A 14902-nucleotide genomic window follows, 5' to 3' on the forward strand; every position below is an offset into this window, starting at 1 on the left:
TTTGGGGGGATTTCCCTTTTGGGGGGGGGGGGGGGGGGGGGGGGGGGGGGGGGGGGGTTTTAATCTTGCGAGGGGCCCCTTGGGAAGGGCTGGGTGGAGGTCTATGGGCAGTGCTATGGTCGCTATGGGCAGTCTATGGGTCGCTATGGGGCAGTCATTTCCCTTTGGAGTTTGGGGGGTTAAGGGTTTGGGGTCATGGCTTCGCTATGGGCAGGTCTATGGGTGCTATGGGCAGGATCTATGGGCGCTATGGGCGCTATCAACTTTGGAAGGGCCCGGGTGGGGAAGGTTTTGGGGGTTTTGGTATGGGCAGTTTATGGGTCGCTATGGGCGAAAGGGTGTTGGGTTGGGGAGAATTCTTGCAGTGCTGGGGGGGGGGGGGGGGGGGGGGGGGGGGGGGGGGGGGGGGGGGGGGGGGGGGGGGGGGGGGGGGGGGGGGGGGGGGGGGGGGGGGGGGGGGGGGGGGGGGGGTTGGGAGTTCTATGGGTCAGTGCTATGGCGCTATGGGGCAGACTCACATCTCCTTGACGAAGGTGGCCTCCGGGTTGGGGAAGAGGTTCTATGGGTCAGTGTCTATGGCTCGCTATGGGGCAGTGCTATGGGTCAGGATCTATGGGTCAGGATCTATGGGTCAGGATCTATGGGTCGCTATGGGGCAGACTCACATCTCCTTGACGAAGGTGGCCTCCGGGTTGGGGAAGAGGTTCTATGGGTCAGTGTCTATGGCTCGCTATGGGGCAGTGCTATGGGTCAGGATCTATGGGTCAGGATCTATGGGTCGCTATGGGGCAGACTCACATCTCCTTGACGAAGGTGGCCTCCGGGTTGGGGAAGAGGTTCTATGGGTCAGTGTCCATGGCTCGCTATGGGGCAGGCTCTATGGGTCGCTATGGGGCAGGATCTATGGGTCAGGATCTATGGGTCGCTATGGGGCAGACTCACATCTCCTTGACGAAGGTGGCCTCCGGGTTGGGGAAGAGGTTCTATGGGTCAGTGTCTATGGCTCGCTATGGGTCAGGATCTATGGGGCAGGATCTATGGGTCAGGCTCTATGGGTCGCTATGGGGCAGTGCTATGGGTCAGGATCTATGGGTCGCTATGGGGCAGACTCACATCTCCTTGACGAAGGTGGCCTCCGGGTTGGGGAAGAGGTTCTATGGGTCAGTGTCTATGGCTCGCTATGGGGCAGTGCTATGGGTCAGGATCTATGGGTCAGGATCTATGGGTCGCTATGGGGCAGACTCACATCTCCTTGACGAAGGTGGCCTCCGGGTTGGGGAAGAGGTTCTATGGGTCAGTGTCTATGGCTCGCTATGGGGCAGTGCTATGGGTGGGGCAGTGCTATGGGTCAGGATCTATGGGTCGCTATGGGGCAGACTCACATCTCCTTGACGAAGGTGGCCTCCGGGTTGGGGAAGAGGTTCTATGGGTCAGTGTCTATGGCTCGCTATGGGTCAGGATCTATGGGTCAGGATCTATGGGTCGCTATGGGGCAGACTCACATCTCCTTGACGAAGGTGGCCTCCGGGTTGGGGAAGAGGTTCTATGGGTCAGTGTCTATGGCTCGCTATGGGGCAGTGCTATGGGTCAGGATCTATGGGGCAGGATCTATGGGTCGCTATGGGGCAGACTCACATCTCCTTGACGAAGGTGGCCTCCGGGTTGGGGAAGAGGTTCTATGGGTCAGTGCCTATGGCTTGCTATGGGGCAGTGCTATGGGTCAGGATCTATGGGTCGCTATGGGTCAGGATCTATGGGTCGCTATGGGTCAGGATCTATGGGTCGCTATGGGGCAGACTCACATCTCCTTGACGAAGGTGGCCTCCGGGTTGGGGAAGAGGTTCTATGGGTCAGTGTCTATGGCTCGCTATGGGGCAGTGCTATGGGGCAGGATCTATGGGTCAGGATCTATGGGTCGCTATGGGGCAGACTCACATCTCCTTGACGAAGGTGGCCTCCGGGTTGGGGAAGAGGTTCTATGGGTCAGTGTCTATGGCTCGCTATGGGGCAGTGCTATGGGTCAGGATCTATGGGTCAGGATCTATGGGTCGCTATGGGGCAGACTCACATCTCCTTGACGAAGGTGGCCTCCGGGTTGGGGAAGAGGTTCTATGGGTCAGTGTCTATGGCTCGCTATGGGGCAGTGCTATGGGTCAGGATCTATGGGGCAGGATCTATGGGTCGCTATGGGGCAGACTCACATCTCCTTGGGTCAGGTTCTATGGGTCAGTGTCTATGGGCAGCTATGGGGCAGGATCTATGGCTCGCTATGGGTCAGGATCTATGGGTCGCTATGGGGCAGACTACATCTCCTTGACGAAGGTGGCCTCCGGGTTGGGGAAGAGGTTCTATGGGTCAGTGTCTATGGCTCGCTATGGGTCAGGATCTATGGGTCGCTATGGGTCGCTATGGGTCAGGCGATCTATGGGTCAGGATCTATGGGTCAGGATCTATGGGTCGCTATGGGGCAGACTCACATCTCCTTGACGAAGGTGGCCTCCGGGTTGGGGAAGAGGTTCTATGGGTCAGTGTCTATGGCTCGCTATGGGTCAGGATCTATGGGTCGCTATGGGTCAGGATCTATGGGTCAGGATCTATGGGTCGCTATGGGGCAGACTCACATCTCCTTGACGAAGGTGGCCTCCGGGTTGGGGAAGAGGTTCTATGGGTCAGTGTCTATGGCTCGCTATGGGGCAGTGCTATGGGTCAGGATCTATGGGTCAGGATCTATGGGTCGCTATGGGGCAGACTCACATCTCCTTGACGAAGGTGGCCTCCGGGTTGGGGAAGAGGTTCTATGGGTCAGTGTCTATGGGTCGCTATGGGGCAGTGCTATGGGTCAGGATCTATGGGTCAGGATCTATGGGTCGCTATGGGGCAGACTCACATCTCCTTGACGAAGGTGGCCTCCGGGTTGGGGAAGAGGTTCTATGGGTCAGTGTCTATGGCTCGCTATGGGTCAGGATCTATGGGTCAGGATCTATGGGTCGCTATGGGGCAGACTCACATCTCCTTGACGAAGGTGGCCTCCGGGTTGGGGAAGAGGTTCTATGGGTCAGTGTCTATGGCTCGCTATGGGGCAGTGCTATGGGTCAGGATCTATGGGGCAGGATCTATGGGTCGCTATGGGGCAGACTCACATCTCCTTGACGAAGGTGGCCTCCGGGTTGGGGAAGAGGTTCTATGGGTCAGTGCCTATGGCTTGCTATGGGGCAGTGCTATGGGTCAGGATCTATGGGTCGCTATGGGTCAGGATCTATGGGTCGCTATGGGTCAGGATCTATGGGTCGCTATGGGGCAGACTCACATCTCCTTGACGAAGGTGGCCTCCGGGTTGGGGAAGAGGTTCTATGGGTCAGTGTCTATGGCTCGCTATGGGGCAGTGCTATGGGGCAGGATCTATGGGTCAGGATCTATGGGTCGCTATGGGGCAGACTCACATCTCCTTGACGAAGGTGGCCTCCGGGTTGGGGAAGAGGTTCTATGGGTCAGTGTCTATGGCTCGCTATGGGGCAGTCAGGATCTATGGGTCAGGATCTATGGGTCGCTATGGGGCAGACTCACATCTCCTTGACGAAGGTGGCCTCCGGGTTGGGGAAGAGGTTCTATGGGTCAGTGTCTATGGCTCGCTATGGGGCAGTGCTATGGGTCAGGATCTATGGGTCAGGATCTATGGGTCGCTATGGGGCAGACTCACATCTCCTTGACGAAGGTGGCCTCCGGGTTGGGGAAGAGGTTCTATGGGTCAGTGTCTATGGGTCGCTATGGGTCAGTGCTATGGGTCAGGATCTATGGGTCAGGATCTATGGGTCGCTATGGGGCAGACTCACATCTCCTTGACGAAGGTGGCCTCCGGGTTGGGGAAGAGGTTCTATGGGTCAGTGTCTATGGCTCGCTATGGGGCAGTGCTATGGGTCAGGATCTATGGGGCAGGATCTATGGGTCGCTATGGGGCAGACTCACATCTCCTTGACGAAGGTGGCCTCCGGGTTGGGGAAGAGGTTCTATGGGTCAGTGCCTATGGCTTGCTATGGGGCAGTGCTATGGGTCAGGATCTATGGGTCGCTATGGGTCAGGATCTATGGGTCGCTATGGGTCAGGATCTATGGGTCGCTATGGGGCAGACTCACATCTCCTTGACGAAGGTGGCCTCCGGGTTGGGGAAGAGGTTCTATGGGTCAGTGCCTATGGCTGGCTATGGGGCAGTGCTATGGGGCAGGATCTATGGGTCAGGATCTATGGGTCGCTATGGGGCAGACTCACATCTCCTTGACGAAGGTGGCCTCCGGGTTGGGGAAGAGGTTCTATGGGTCAGTGTCTATGGCTCGCTATGGGGCAGTGCTATGGGTCAGGATCTATGGGTCAGGATCTATGGGTCGCTATGGGGCAGACTCACATCTCCTTGACGAAGGTGGCCTCCGGGTTGGGGAAGAGGTTCTATGGGTCAGTGTCTATGGCTCGCTATGGGGCAGTGCTATGGGTCAGGATCTATGGGTCAGGATCTATGGGTCGCTATGGGGCAGACTCACATCTCCTTGACGAAGGTGGCCTCCGGGTTGGGGAAGAGGTTCTATGGGTCAGTGTCTATGGCTCGCTATGGGTCAGTGTCTATGGGTCGCTATGGGTCAGGATCTATGGGTCAGGATCTATGGGTCGCTATGGGGCAGACTCACATCTCCTTGACGAAGGTGGCCTCCGGGTTGGGGAAGAGGTTGCCCTCGTTGCGGCCCAGGGCGCTGCCCGGGCAGTAGAAGTTGATGCGCAGGTACGTGTAGTCGCCCTCCACCGACATGCTGATGTTCTGTGGGGCAGGACCCATAGGGGATCAGTGGGGCAGGACCCATAGAACATCATTGGGGTGGAGATTGGGTCCATAGGGGATCAGTGGGGTGGGACCCATAGGGGATCAGTGGGGCAGGAGCCATAGGGGATCAGTGGGGCGGGACCCATAGGGGATCAGTGGGGCAGGACCCATAGGGGATCAGTGGGGCGGGAGCCATAGGGGATCAATGGGGCGGGACCCATAGGACATCATTGGAGTGGGACCCATAGGGGATCAGTGGGGCGGGACCCATAGGGGATCAGTGGGGCGGGACCCATAGAGCATCACTGAGTGGGGACCCACAGGCCATCAGTGGGGCAGGAGCCATAGGGGATCAGTGGGGCAGGACCCATAGAACATCATTGGAGTGGAGATTGGGACCCATAGAGCATCACTGAGTGGGGACCCACAGGCCATCAGTGGGGCAGGAGCCATAGGGGATCAGTGGGGCAGGACCCATAGGGGATCAGTGGGGCGGGAGCCATAGGGGATCAGTGGGGCGGGACCCATAGGGGATCAGTGGGGCGGGACCCATAGGGGATCAGTGGGGCAGGAGCCATAGGGGATCAATGGGGCGGGAGCCATAGAACATCATTGGGGTGGAGATTGGGTCCATAGGGGATCAGTGGGGCAGGACCCATAGGGGATCAGTGGGGCGGGAGCCATAGGGGATCAGTGGGGTGGGACCCATAGGGCAGCAGTGGAGATTGGGACCCATAGAGCATCACTGGGGGGGGACCCACAGGCCATCAGTGGGGCAGGACCCATAGGGGATCAGTGGGGCAGGACCCATAGGGGATCAGTGGGGCGGGAGCCATAGGGGATCAGTGGGGCGGGAGCCATACGGGATCAATGGGGCAGGAGCCATAGGGGATCAGTGGGGCGGGACCCATAGGGGATCAGTGGGGCGGGACCCATAGGGGATCAGTGGGGCGGGACCCATAGAACATCATTGGGGTGGAGATTGGGTCCATAGGGGATCAGTGGGGCGGGAGCCATTGGGGATCAGTGGGGCAGGACCCATAGGGGATCAGTGGGGCAGGAGCCATAGGGGATCAGTGGGGCGGGACCCATAGGGGATCAATGGGGCGGGACCCATAGGGGATCAGTGGGGGGGGACCCATAGGGTATCAGTGGGGCGGGACCCATAGGGGATCAGTGGGGCGGGACCCATAGGGTATCAGTGGGGCGGGAGCCATAGGGGATCAGTGGGGCGGGACCCATAGAACATCATTGGGGTGGAGATTGGGTCCATAGGGGATCAGTGGGGTGGGACCCATAGGGCAGCAGTGGGGTGGAGATTGGGACCCATAGAGCATCACTGGGGGGGGACCCACAGGCCATCAGTGGGGCAGGAGCCATAGGGGATCAGTGGGGCGGGAGCCATAGGGGATCATTGGGTTGATGGTGGTACCCATAGGACATCATTGGGGTGGGACCCATAGGACATCATTGGGGTGGGACCCATAGGGGATCAATGGGGCGGGACCCATAGGGGATCAGTGGGGCGGGACCCATAGAACATCATTGGAGTGGAGATTGGGACCCATAGAGCATCACTGGGGGGGGAACTCACAGGCCATCAGTGGGGCAGGACCCATAGGGGATCATTGGGTTGATGGTGGTACCCATAGGACATCATTGGGGTGGGACCCATAGGGGATCAGTGGGGTGGGACCCATAGAACATCATTGGAGTGGAGATTGGGACCCATAGAGCATCACTGGGGGGAGACCCACAGGCCATCAGTGGGGCAGGAGCCATAGGGGATCAGTGGGGCGGGACCCATAGGGGATCAGTGGGGCAGGACCCATAGGGGATCAGTGGGGCAGGACCCATAGGGGATCAGTGGGGCGGGACCCATAGAACATCATTGGGGTGGAGATTGGGTCCATAGGGGATCATTGGGGTGGGACCCATAGGGGATCAGTGGGGCAGGAGCCATAGGGGATCAGTGGGGAGGGACCCATAGGGGATCAGTGGGGCGGGAGACATAGGGGATCAGTGGGGCGGGACCCATAGAACATCATTGGAGTGGAGATTGGGACCCATAGAGCATCACTGGGGGGGGAACTCACAGGCCATCAGTGGGGCAGGACCCATAGGGGATCAGTGGGGCAGGACCCATAGGGGATCAGTGGGGCGGGACCCATAGGGGATCAGTGGGGCGGGACCCATAGGGGATCAGTGGGGCAGGACCCATAGGGGATCAGTGGGGCGGGACCCATAGGGGATCAGTGGGGTGGGACCCATAGGGCATCACTGTGTCTCTATGGGGTCTCTATAGGGTCTCTATAGGTCCCTATGGGTGCATACGGGTCTCTATGGGGTCTCTATGGGTCTCTATGGGTCCCAATGTGTTTCTATTGGTCTCTATGGGTCCCGCTATGGGTCGCTATGGGTCGCTATGGGTCCCAATGGGTTCCAATGTGTTTCTATTGTTCATTTTGGGTCTCTATGGTGTATCTATGGAGCCCAATGGGTCCCAATGGGGTCTCTATGTGTCTCTATGGGTCTCTATGGGTCCCTATGGGTCCCTATGGGTCTCTATGGGTCCCTATGGGTCTCTATGGGTCTCTATGGGTCCTGCTATGGGTCCCAATGGGTTCCAATGCGTTTCTATTGCTCCTTTTGGGTCTCTATGGTGTATCTATGGATCCCAATGGGTCCCAATGGGGTCTCTATGGGTCTCTATGGGTCTCTATGGGTCGCTATGGGTCTCTACGGGTCGCTATGGGCCCCAATGGGGTCTCTATGGGTCGCTATGGGTCCCGCTATGGGTCGCTATGGGTCTGACCTTGATGGTGGCGATGTGGAAGGGGGCGGCGATGCCGAAGACGGGCACGAGGACGCTCTCGTACTTCTTGTCTCTATGGGTCCCTATGGGTCCCTATGGGTCTCTATGGGTCTCTATGGGTCTCTATGGGTCTCTATGGGTCTCTATGGGTCCCGCTATGGGTCGCTATGGGTCTGACCTTGATGGTGGCGATGTGGAAGGGGGCGGCGATGCCGAAGACGGGCACGAGGACGCTCTCGTACTTCTTGTCTCTATGGGTCCCTATGGGTCTCTATGGGTCCCTATGGGTCTCTATGGGTCCCTATGGGTCTCTATGGGTCTCTATGGGTCCTGCTATGGGTCCCAATGCGTTTCTATTGTTCCTTTTGGGTCTCTATGGTCTATCTATGGATCCCAATGGGTCCCAATGGGGTCTCTATGGGTCTCTATGGGTCCCGCTATGGGTCGCTATGGGTCTGACCTTGATGGTGGCGATGTGGAAGGGGGCGGCGATGCCGAAGACGGGCACGAGGACGCTCTCGTACTTCTTGTCGATGAAGAGCTTGAGCTCGCGCACCGGCGCCTCCCGCGGCAGCAGCGCCGCGCTCCGGTACGACACGTTCGACTTGCGCGCCCTATGGGGCAGGACAGGGGGCGCCGTGGGGCAGAAACACCATGGATTTAGCCCAAAAACCCCATAGATTTAGCCCAAAAACCCATGGATTTAGCCCAAAAACTCATGGATTTAGCCCAAAACCCCATAGATTTAGCCCAAAAACTCAATCGACCCAATTGAGTCAATGGGAGAAGACCAAAACCCCACGGATTTACCCCAAAACCCCATAGATTTAGCCCAAAAACTCATGGATTTAGCCCAAAAACTCAATCGACCCAATTGAGTCAATGGGAGAAGACCAAAACCCCATGGATTTAGCCCAAAACCCCATAGATTTAGCCCAAAAACTCAATCGACCCAATTGAGTCAATGGGAGAAGACCAAAACCCCATGGATTTACCCCAAAACCCCATAGATTTAACCCAAAAACTCAATCGACCCCATTGAGTCAATGGGAGAAGACCAAAACCCAATGGAATGGACCCAAAACCCCATGGATTTAGCCCAAAACCCCATAGATTTAGCCCAAAAACTCAATCGACCCCATTGAATCAATGGATTTAGCCCAAAACCCCATGGATTTACCCCAAAACCCCATAGATTTAGCCCCAAAACTCAATTGACCCAATTGAGTCAATGGGAGAAGACCAAAACCCAATGGATTTAGCCCAAAACCCCATGGATTTAGCCCAAAACCCCATAGATTTAGCCCAAAAACTCAATCGACCCAATTGAGTCAATGGGAGAAGACCAAAACCCAATGGAATGGACCCAAAACCCCATGGATTTAGCCCCAAAACTCATAGATTTAGCCCAAAAACTCAATCGACCCAATTGAGTCAATGGGAGAAGACCAAAACCCCATGGATTTACCCCAAGATTTAGCCCCCTCATAGATTTAACCCAAAAACTCAATCGACCCAATTGAGTCAATGGGAGAAGACCAAAACCCCATGGATTTACCCCAAAACCCCATAGATTTAGCCCAAAAACTCAATCGACCCCATTGAGTCAATGGGAGAAGACCAAAACCCCATAGATTTAGCCCAAAACCCCACGGATTTACCCAAAAACCCCATAGATTTAGCCCCAAAACTCAATCGACCCAATTGAGTCAATGGGAGAAGACCAAAACCCCATAGATTTAGCCCAAAACCCCATGGATTTAGCCCAAAAACCCATAGATTTAGCCCCAAAACTCAATCGACCCAATTGAGTCAATGGGACAAGACCAAAACCCCATGGATTTACCCCAAAACCCCACAGATTTAGCCCAAAACCCCATAGATTTAGCCCAAAAACTCAATCGACTCCATTGACCCAATGGTAGACCCCCAACCCCATTGAATCTATGGGGCTTGTAGACCCCCATTGACTCAACAGGAGACCCCCATTGACCCAATGGTAGACCCCCATTGACCCAATGGTAGACCCCCATTGACCCACTGAATCTATGGGGCTGGTAGACCCCCATTGACTCAACTCTAGACCCCCATTAACTCAACCCTAGACCTCCATTGACTCAATACCCAAACCCCACTGAATCTATGGGGCAGGAAGACCCCCACTGAGTTGATGTAGACCCCAAACCCCATTGAATCTATGGGGCTGGTAGACCCCCACTGACTCAATGGTACAACTCTATTGACTCAATGGTAGACCCCCAACCCCACTGAATCTATGGGGCTAGTAGACCCCCACTGACTCAACAGGAGACCCCCATTGACTGAATGGTAGACCCCCATTGACCCACTGAATCTATGGGGCTGGTAGACCCCCATTGACTCAACGCTAGACCCCCATTGCCTCAACCCTAGACCTCCATTGCATCGATACCCAAACCCCATTGAATCTATGGGGCTTGTAGACCCCCATTGACTCAACAGGAGACCCCCATTGACCCAATGGTAGACCCCCATTGCCCCACTGAATCTATGGGGCTGGTAGACCCCCATTGACTCAACGCTAGACCCCCATTGACTCAACGTTAGACCCCCATTGCCTCAACCCTAGACCTCCATTGCCTCGATACCCCAAACCCCATTGAATCTATGGGGCTCGTAGCCCCTTTCCGGACGCTATGGGGCTGCTGCCCCCTTACTTATGGGTCCAGAACGGCCTCACCTCTGCACCTGCTGCTCCCCCTTCTGCTCGGTGAGCCGGCGCCGGGCCTCTTCGTTGAGTTGAGTGGCCAACTCCTTCTGGTGGGCCCGGCGCTTCTCCTCGGCCGTCAGCTCGTTCTATGGGGCGCCGTGGGGCAGAGCTCAGCGCTATGGGGCTGGCCCCATAGGGGGCCCGCTATGGGGTGAAAAGGGGGGGGATCGAACCCGCGTCCTCTCGGTGAGCAGGGCCGCGCGCGAGCTGCGCCCCAAGAGGTCTTCGGCCTCGTCCTTGGCCTCCTCTTCCTCGTCGTCGTCTTCGTTCTATGGGGCGGGAGGGGGGGAAATGGGGGGAAATTTGGGGAAATTTAGGGAAATTTGGGGAAATTTGGGGAAATTTGGGTGAAAATTGGGTGAAAATTGGGAATTTGGCACAAATTTGATGAAAATTCGAGGGGAATTGGTGGGATTTGGAGGGGGAACGGGGAAATTTGGACAAATTTTGGGGGTGAAATTGGGGAATTGGCATAAATTTTGGAGGGAATGGGGGAAAATTGGGTGAATTGGGACAGATTTTGGGGGGGAATGGGGGAAAATTGGGAATTTGGTGCAAATTTGACGCAAATTTGAGGGGAATTGGTGGGAATTTGAGGGGGAATGGGGAAAATTGGGACAAATTTGGGGGGAAATGGGGGGAAAATTGGGAATTTGGCACAAATTTGATGTGAATTTGAGGGGAATTGGTGGGAATTTGAGGAGGAACGGGCAAAATTGGGACAAATTTTGGGGAGAAATCGGGAAATTGACAAAAATTTGATGCAAAAGCGATGTTTCCCCGAAATTTTATGGGTTTTACCCCAAATTTGACGTTTTCGCCGCAAATTTCACATTTTCACCCCTATTTTGACATTTTTGCCCCAAATTTGACATTTCCGCCCAGATTTGATGTTTTCTCCCCAAATTTGACATTTTCACCCCAAAGCGATGTTTCCCCCAAATTTTTGGGTTTTACCCCAAATTTGATGTTTTCGCCCCAAATTCACATTTTCACCCCTGACATTTTCATGCCAAATTTGACATTTTCACCCCAAATTTGACATTTTCACCCCAAATTTGATGTTTTCTCCCCAAATTTGACATTTTCCCCCCAAATTTGACGTTTTCACCCCCAATTTGCTGTTTTTCACCCCACATTTGCTGTTTTTCACCCCAAAATTGCTGGTTTTCTCCCCACATTTGCTGTTTTTCTCCCCACATTTGCTGTTTTTCTCCCCAAATTTGCTGTTTTTCACCCCAAATTTGCTGTTTTTCACCCCAAATTTGCTGTTTTCTCCCCAAATTTGACGTTTTTCACCCCAAATTTGCTGTTTTTCACCCCAAATTTGCTGTTTTTCACCCCAAATTTGCTGTTTTTCACCCCAAATTTGACGTTTTTCACCCCAAATTTGCTGTTTTTCACCCCACATTTGCTGTTTTCTCCCCAAATTTGCTGTTTTCTCCCCAAATTTGACGTTTTCACCCCAAATTTGACGTTTTTCACCCCAAATTTGCTGTTTTTCACCCCACATTTGCTGTTTTCTCCCCAAATTTGCTGTTTTCTCCCCAAATTTGACGTTTTCACCCCAAATTTGACATTTTCACCCCAAATTTGCTGTTTTTCACCCCAAATTTGCTGTTTTTCTCCCCACATTTGCCGTTTTTCACCCCAAATTTGCTGTTTTCTCCCCAAATTTGCTGTTTTCTCCCCAAATTTGACGTTTTCACCCCAAATTTGACGTTTTCACCCCAAATTTGCTGTTTTCGCCCCACATTTGCTGCCCCCCCCCCGTGTGCCCCACTGCGGGCTCACCTTGAGGAAGATGCCCACGTTCTTCACCTTCTTCTTCACGGCCGTGAGCACCGTGGCCGGGCCCTCCTATGGGACACAGGGAATGTGGGGCGGGGATGTGGGGCGGGGATGTGGGGTGGGGATGTGGGGCAGGGATGTGGGGGATGGGGGGGGATGTGGGGCGGGGATGTGGGGGGGGATATAGAGGGGATGTGGGGGGGATGTGGGGGGGGATGTGGGGCGGGGATGTGGGGCGGGGATGTGGGGCGGGGATGTGGGGCGGGGATGTGGGGGGGATGTGGGGCGGGGATGTGGGGCGGGGATGTGGGGCGGGGATGTGGGGCGGGGATGTGGGGGGGGGATGTGGGGCGGGGATGTGGGGGGGGGTGGGGGGGGATGTGGGGTGGGGATGTGGGATTTAGGGGGGAAAATTTGGTGAAAAAATTAGGAATTTGGGGGGAATTTGGGGAAATTCGGTGAAAAATCAGGAATTTTGGGGGAATTTTTGGAAATTTGGGGGGAATTTGGGGAAATTCGGTGAAAAAAACAGGAATTTTGGGGGAAATTTTGGAAATTTGGGAGGGGAATTTGGGAAAATTTGGTGGAAAATTGGGAATTTTGAGTGGAAGTTTTGGAAATTTGGGGGAAAATTGGGAAAATTTGGTGGAAAATTGGGAATTTTGGGTGGAAGTTTTGGAAATTTTGGAGGAAATATGGAAAATTGGGGGAAATTTTGGAAATTTGAAGGGGAATCGGGAAATTTGGGGGGGAAATTAGGAAATTTTGAGGGAGATTGGGAAATTTTGGTGGGAATTTGGGGGAATGTGGGAATTTTGGGGAAAATTTGGGGATTTTGAAGGCGATTTGGGGGAAATTGGAAACATTTTGTGGAAAATTGGGAAGTTTGGGGGAAATAGAAAAAATTAAGTGAAAATATAGGGATTTTGGTGAGGAAAATTGGAAAATTTATTGGAAAAATTGTTGGAAAAATTGGAAAAAATCACTGAAAATTTGGGATTTTTGTGAATATGGGAATTTTGGAGGGAAATTTGGGAATTTGGGGGAATTGGAAATTTGAGAGGGGAATTGGAAAAATTTGCGGTAAAATTGGAAATTTGGGGGAAATTGGAAAATTTTGGTGAAAAATTGAAAATTTGGGGAAAGTCGGAAAAATTCAGTGAAAATTTAGAAATTTGGTGGAAATTGGGACTTTTTGAGGGAAATTTGGGAATTTTGGGGAAATTGAAACATTTCAGTGAAAAATTGGGGGAATTTGGGAATTTTTGGGGAAATTGGAAAATGGTGAATAATCGGGAATTTGGGGAAAATTGGATAATTTTTGGAGAAAATTGGGAATTTTGGGGGAATTTGTGAATTTGGGAGAAGTTGGAAATCTTTGGTAAAAAATTGGTAATTTTAGGAAAATCGAAAATTTGGGGGAATTGGAAAATTTGGGGGGAAATGAAAAGTTTAGGGGGAAAAGTGGAAATTTGGGGGGAGAATTGGGGTGAAAAAGGCCAATTTTGGGGTGAAAAACACCAATTTTGGGGTGAAAAAGGTCAATTTTGGGGCGAAAGAAGCCATTTTTGGGGTGAAAAAAGCCAATTTTGGGGTGAAAAAGGTCAATTTTGGGGTGAAAAGGGCCAATTTTGAGGTGAAAAGGTCAATTTTGGGGTGAAAAACACCAATTTTGGGGTGAAAAAAGCCAATTTCGGGGTGAAAAAAGCCAATTTTGGGTGTGAAATAGGCCAATTTTGGGGTGAAAAAGGGCGTTTTTGGGTCCGTGCTCACCCTTCTTGAGGCGCTGCTGGTTCTTGCTGTTGATGACCAAGGAGCCCTCGCGGAACTCGATGCCCATCGCGAACCTGGGGGGCAGCGCCCATAGGGTCTGATCCTGCCCCATAGAGACCCCATCCTGACCCATAGCGACCCCATCCTGACCCATAGAGACCCCATCCTGACCCATAGAGACCCCATCCTGACCCATAGCGACCCCATCCTGACCCATAGAGACCCGATCCTGCCCCATAGCGACCTGATCCTGACCCATAGAGACCCAATCCTGACCCATAGCGACCCCATCCTGACCCATAGAGACCCCATCCTGACCCATAGAGACCCATAGGGTCTGATCCTGCCCCATAGCGACCCCATCCTGACCCATAGCGACCCGATCCTGACCCATAGAGACCCAATCCTGACCCATAGGGTCTGATCCTGCCCCATAGCGACCCCATCCTGACCCATAGAGACCCCATCCTGACCCATAGAGACCCAGTCCTGACCCATAGAGACCCGATCCTGACCCATAGCGACCCCATCCTGCCCCATAGCGACCCCATCCTGCCCCATAGAGACCCGATCCTGACCCATAGCAACCCCATCCTGACCCATAGAGACCCCATCCTGACCCATAGAGACCCGATCCTGACCCATAGCGACCCGATCCTGCCCCATAGGGGCCCGATCCTGCCCCATAGGGGCCCGATCCTCCCCCATAGGGGCCTGATCCTGACCCAAAACAAACCCAATCCTGCCCCATAGGACCCAACCCTGCCCTATAGGACCCAACCCTGCCCTATAGGACCCGACCCTGCCCCATAGGGGCCTGATCCTGGCCCAAAACAAACCCAATCCTGCCCCATAGGACCCAACCCTGCCCTATAGGACCCAACCCTGCCCTATAGGACCCGATCCTGCCCCATAGGGGCCTGATCCTGATCTATAGGGCCCGATCCTGACCCAAAACGAACCCAATCCT

The 14902-nt window shown here is 54.1% G+C and overlaps 1 protein-coding gene across 1 annotated transcript in view; it reads right to left on the reverse strand.

Moving 5' to 3' along the window:
* Positions 1 to 4673: 4673 nt before the first annotated feature.
* Positions 4674 to 14902, reverse strand: part of SUPT16H (SPT16 homolog, facilitates chromatin remodeling subunit) — a gene marked incomplete at its 3' end in the record, with an annotated part of 33459 nt that continues 23230 nt past the window's right edge. Inside the window, exons 9-14 of the mRNA XM_062638601.1 lie at positions 13913 to 14006; positions 12163 to 12228; positions 10542 to 10637; positions 10339 to 10454; positions 8080 to 8233; positions 4674 to 4801 (exon numbers count right to left, since the gene is read on the reverse strand). Of these exons, the coding sequence (XP_062494585.1) occupies positions 4674 to 4801; positions 8080 to 8233; positions 10339 to 10454; positions 10542 to 10637; positions 12163 to 12228; positions 13913 to 14006 (654 nt within the window). The remainder of the gene's footprint in view (positions 4802 to 8079; positions 8234 to 10338; positions 10455 to 10541; positions 10638 to 12162; positions 12229 to 13912; positions 14007 to 14902) is intronic.

This window comes from Pezoporus occidentalis, unplaced genomic scaffold, assembly GCF_034315485.1.
Source record: "Pezoporus occidentalis ecotype Australia unplaced genomic scaffold, CSIRO_AGI_Poc_V1 ctg572, whole genome shotgun sequence".
NCBI lineage: Eukaryota > Metazoa > Chordata > Aves > Psittaciformes > Psittacidae > Pezoporus > Pezoporus occidentalis.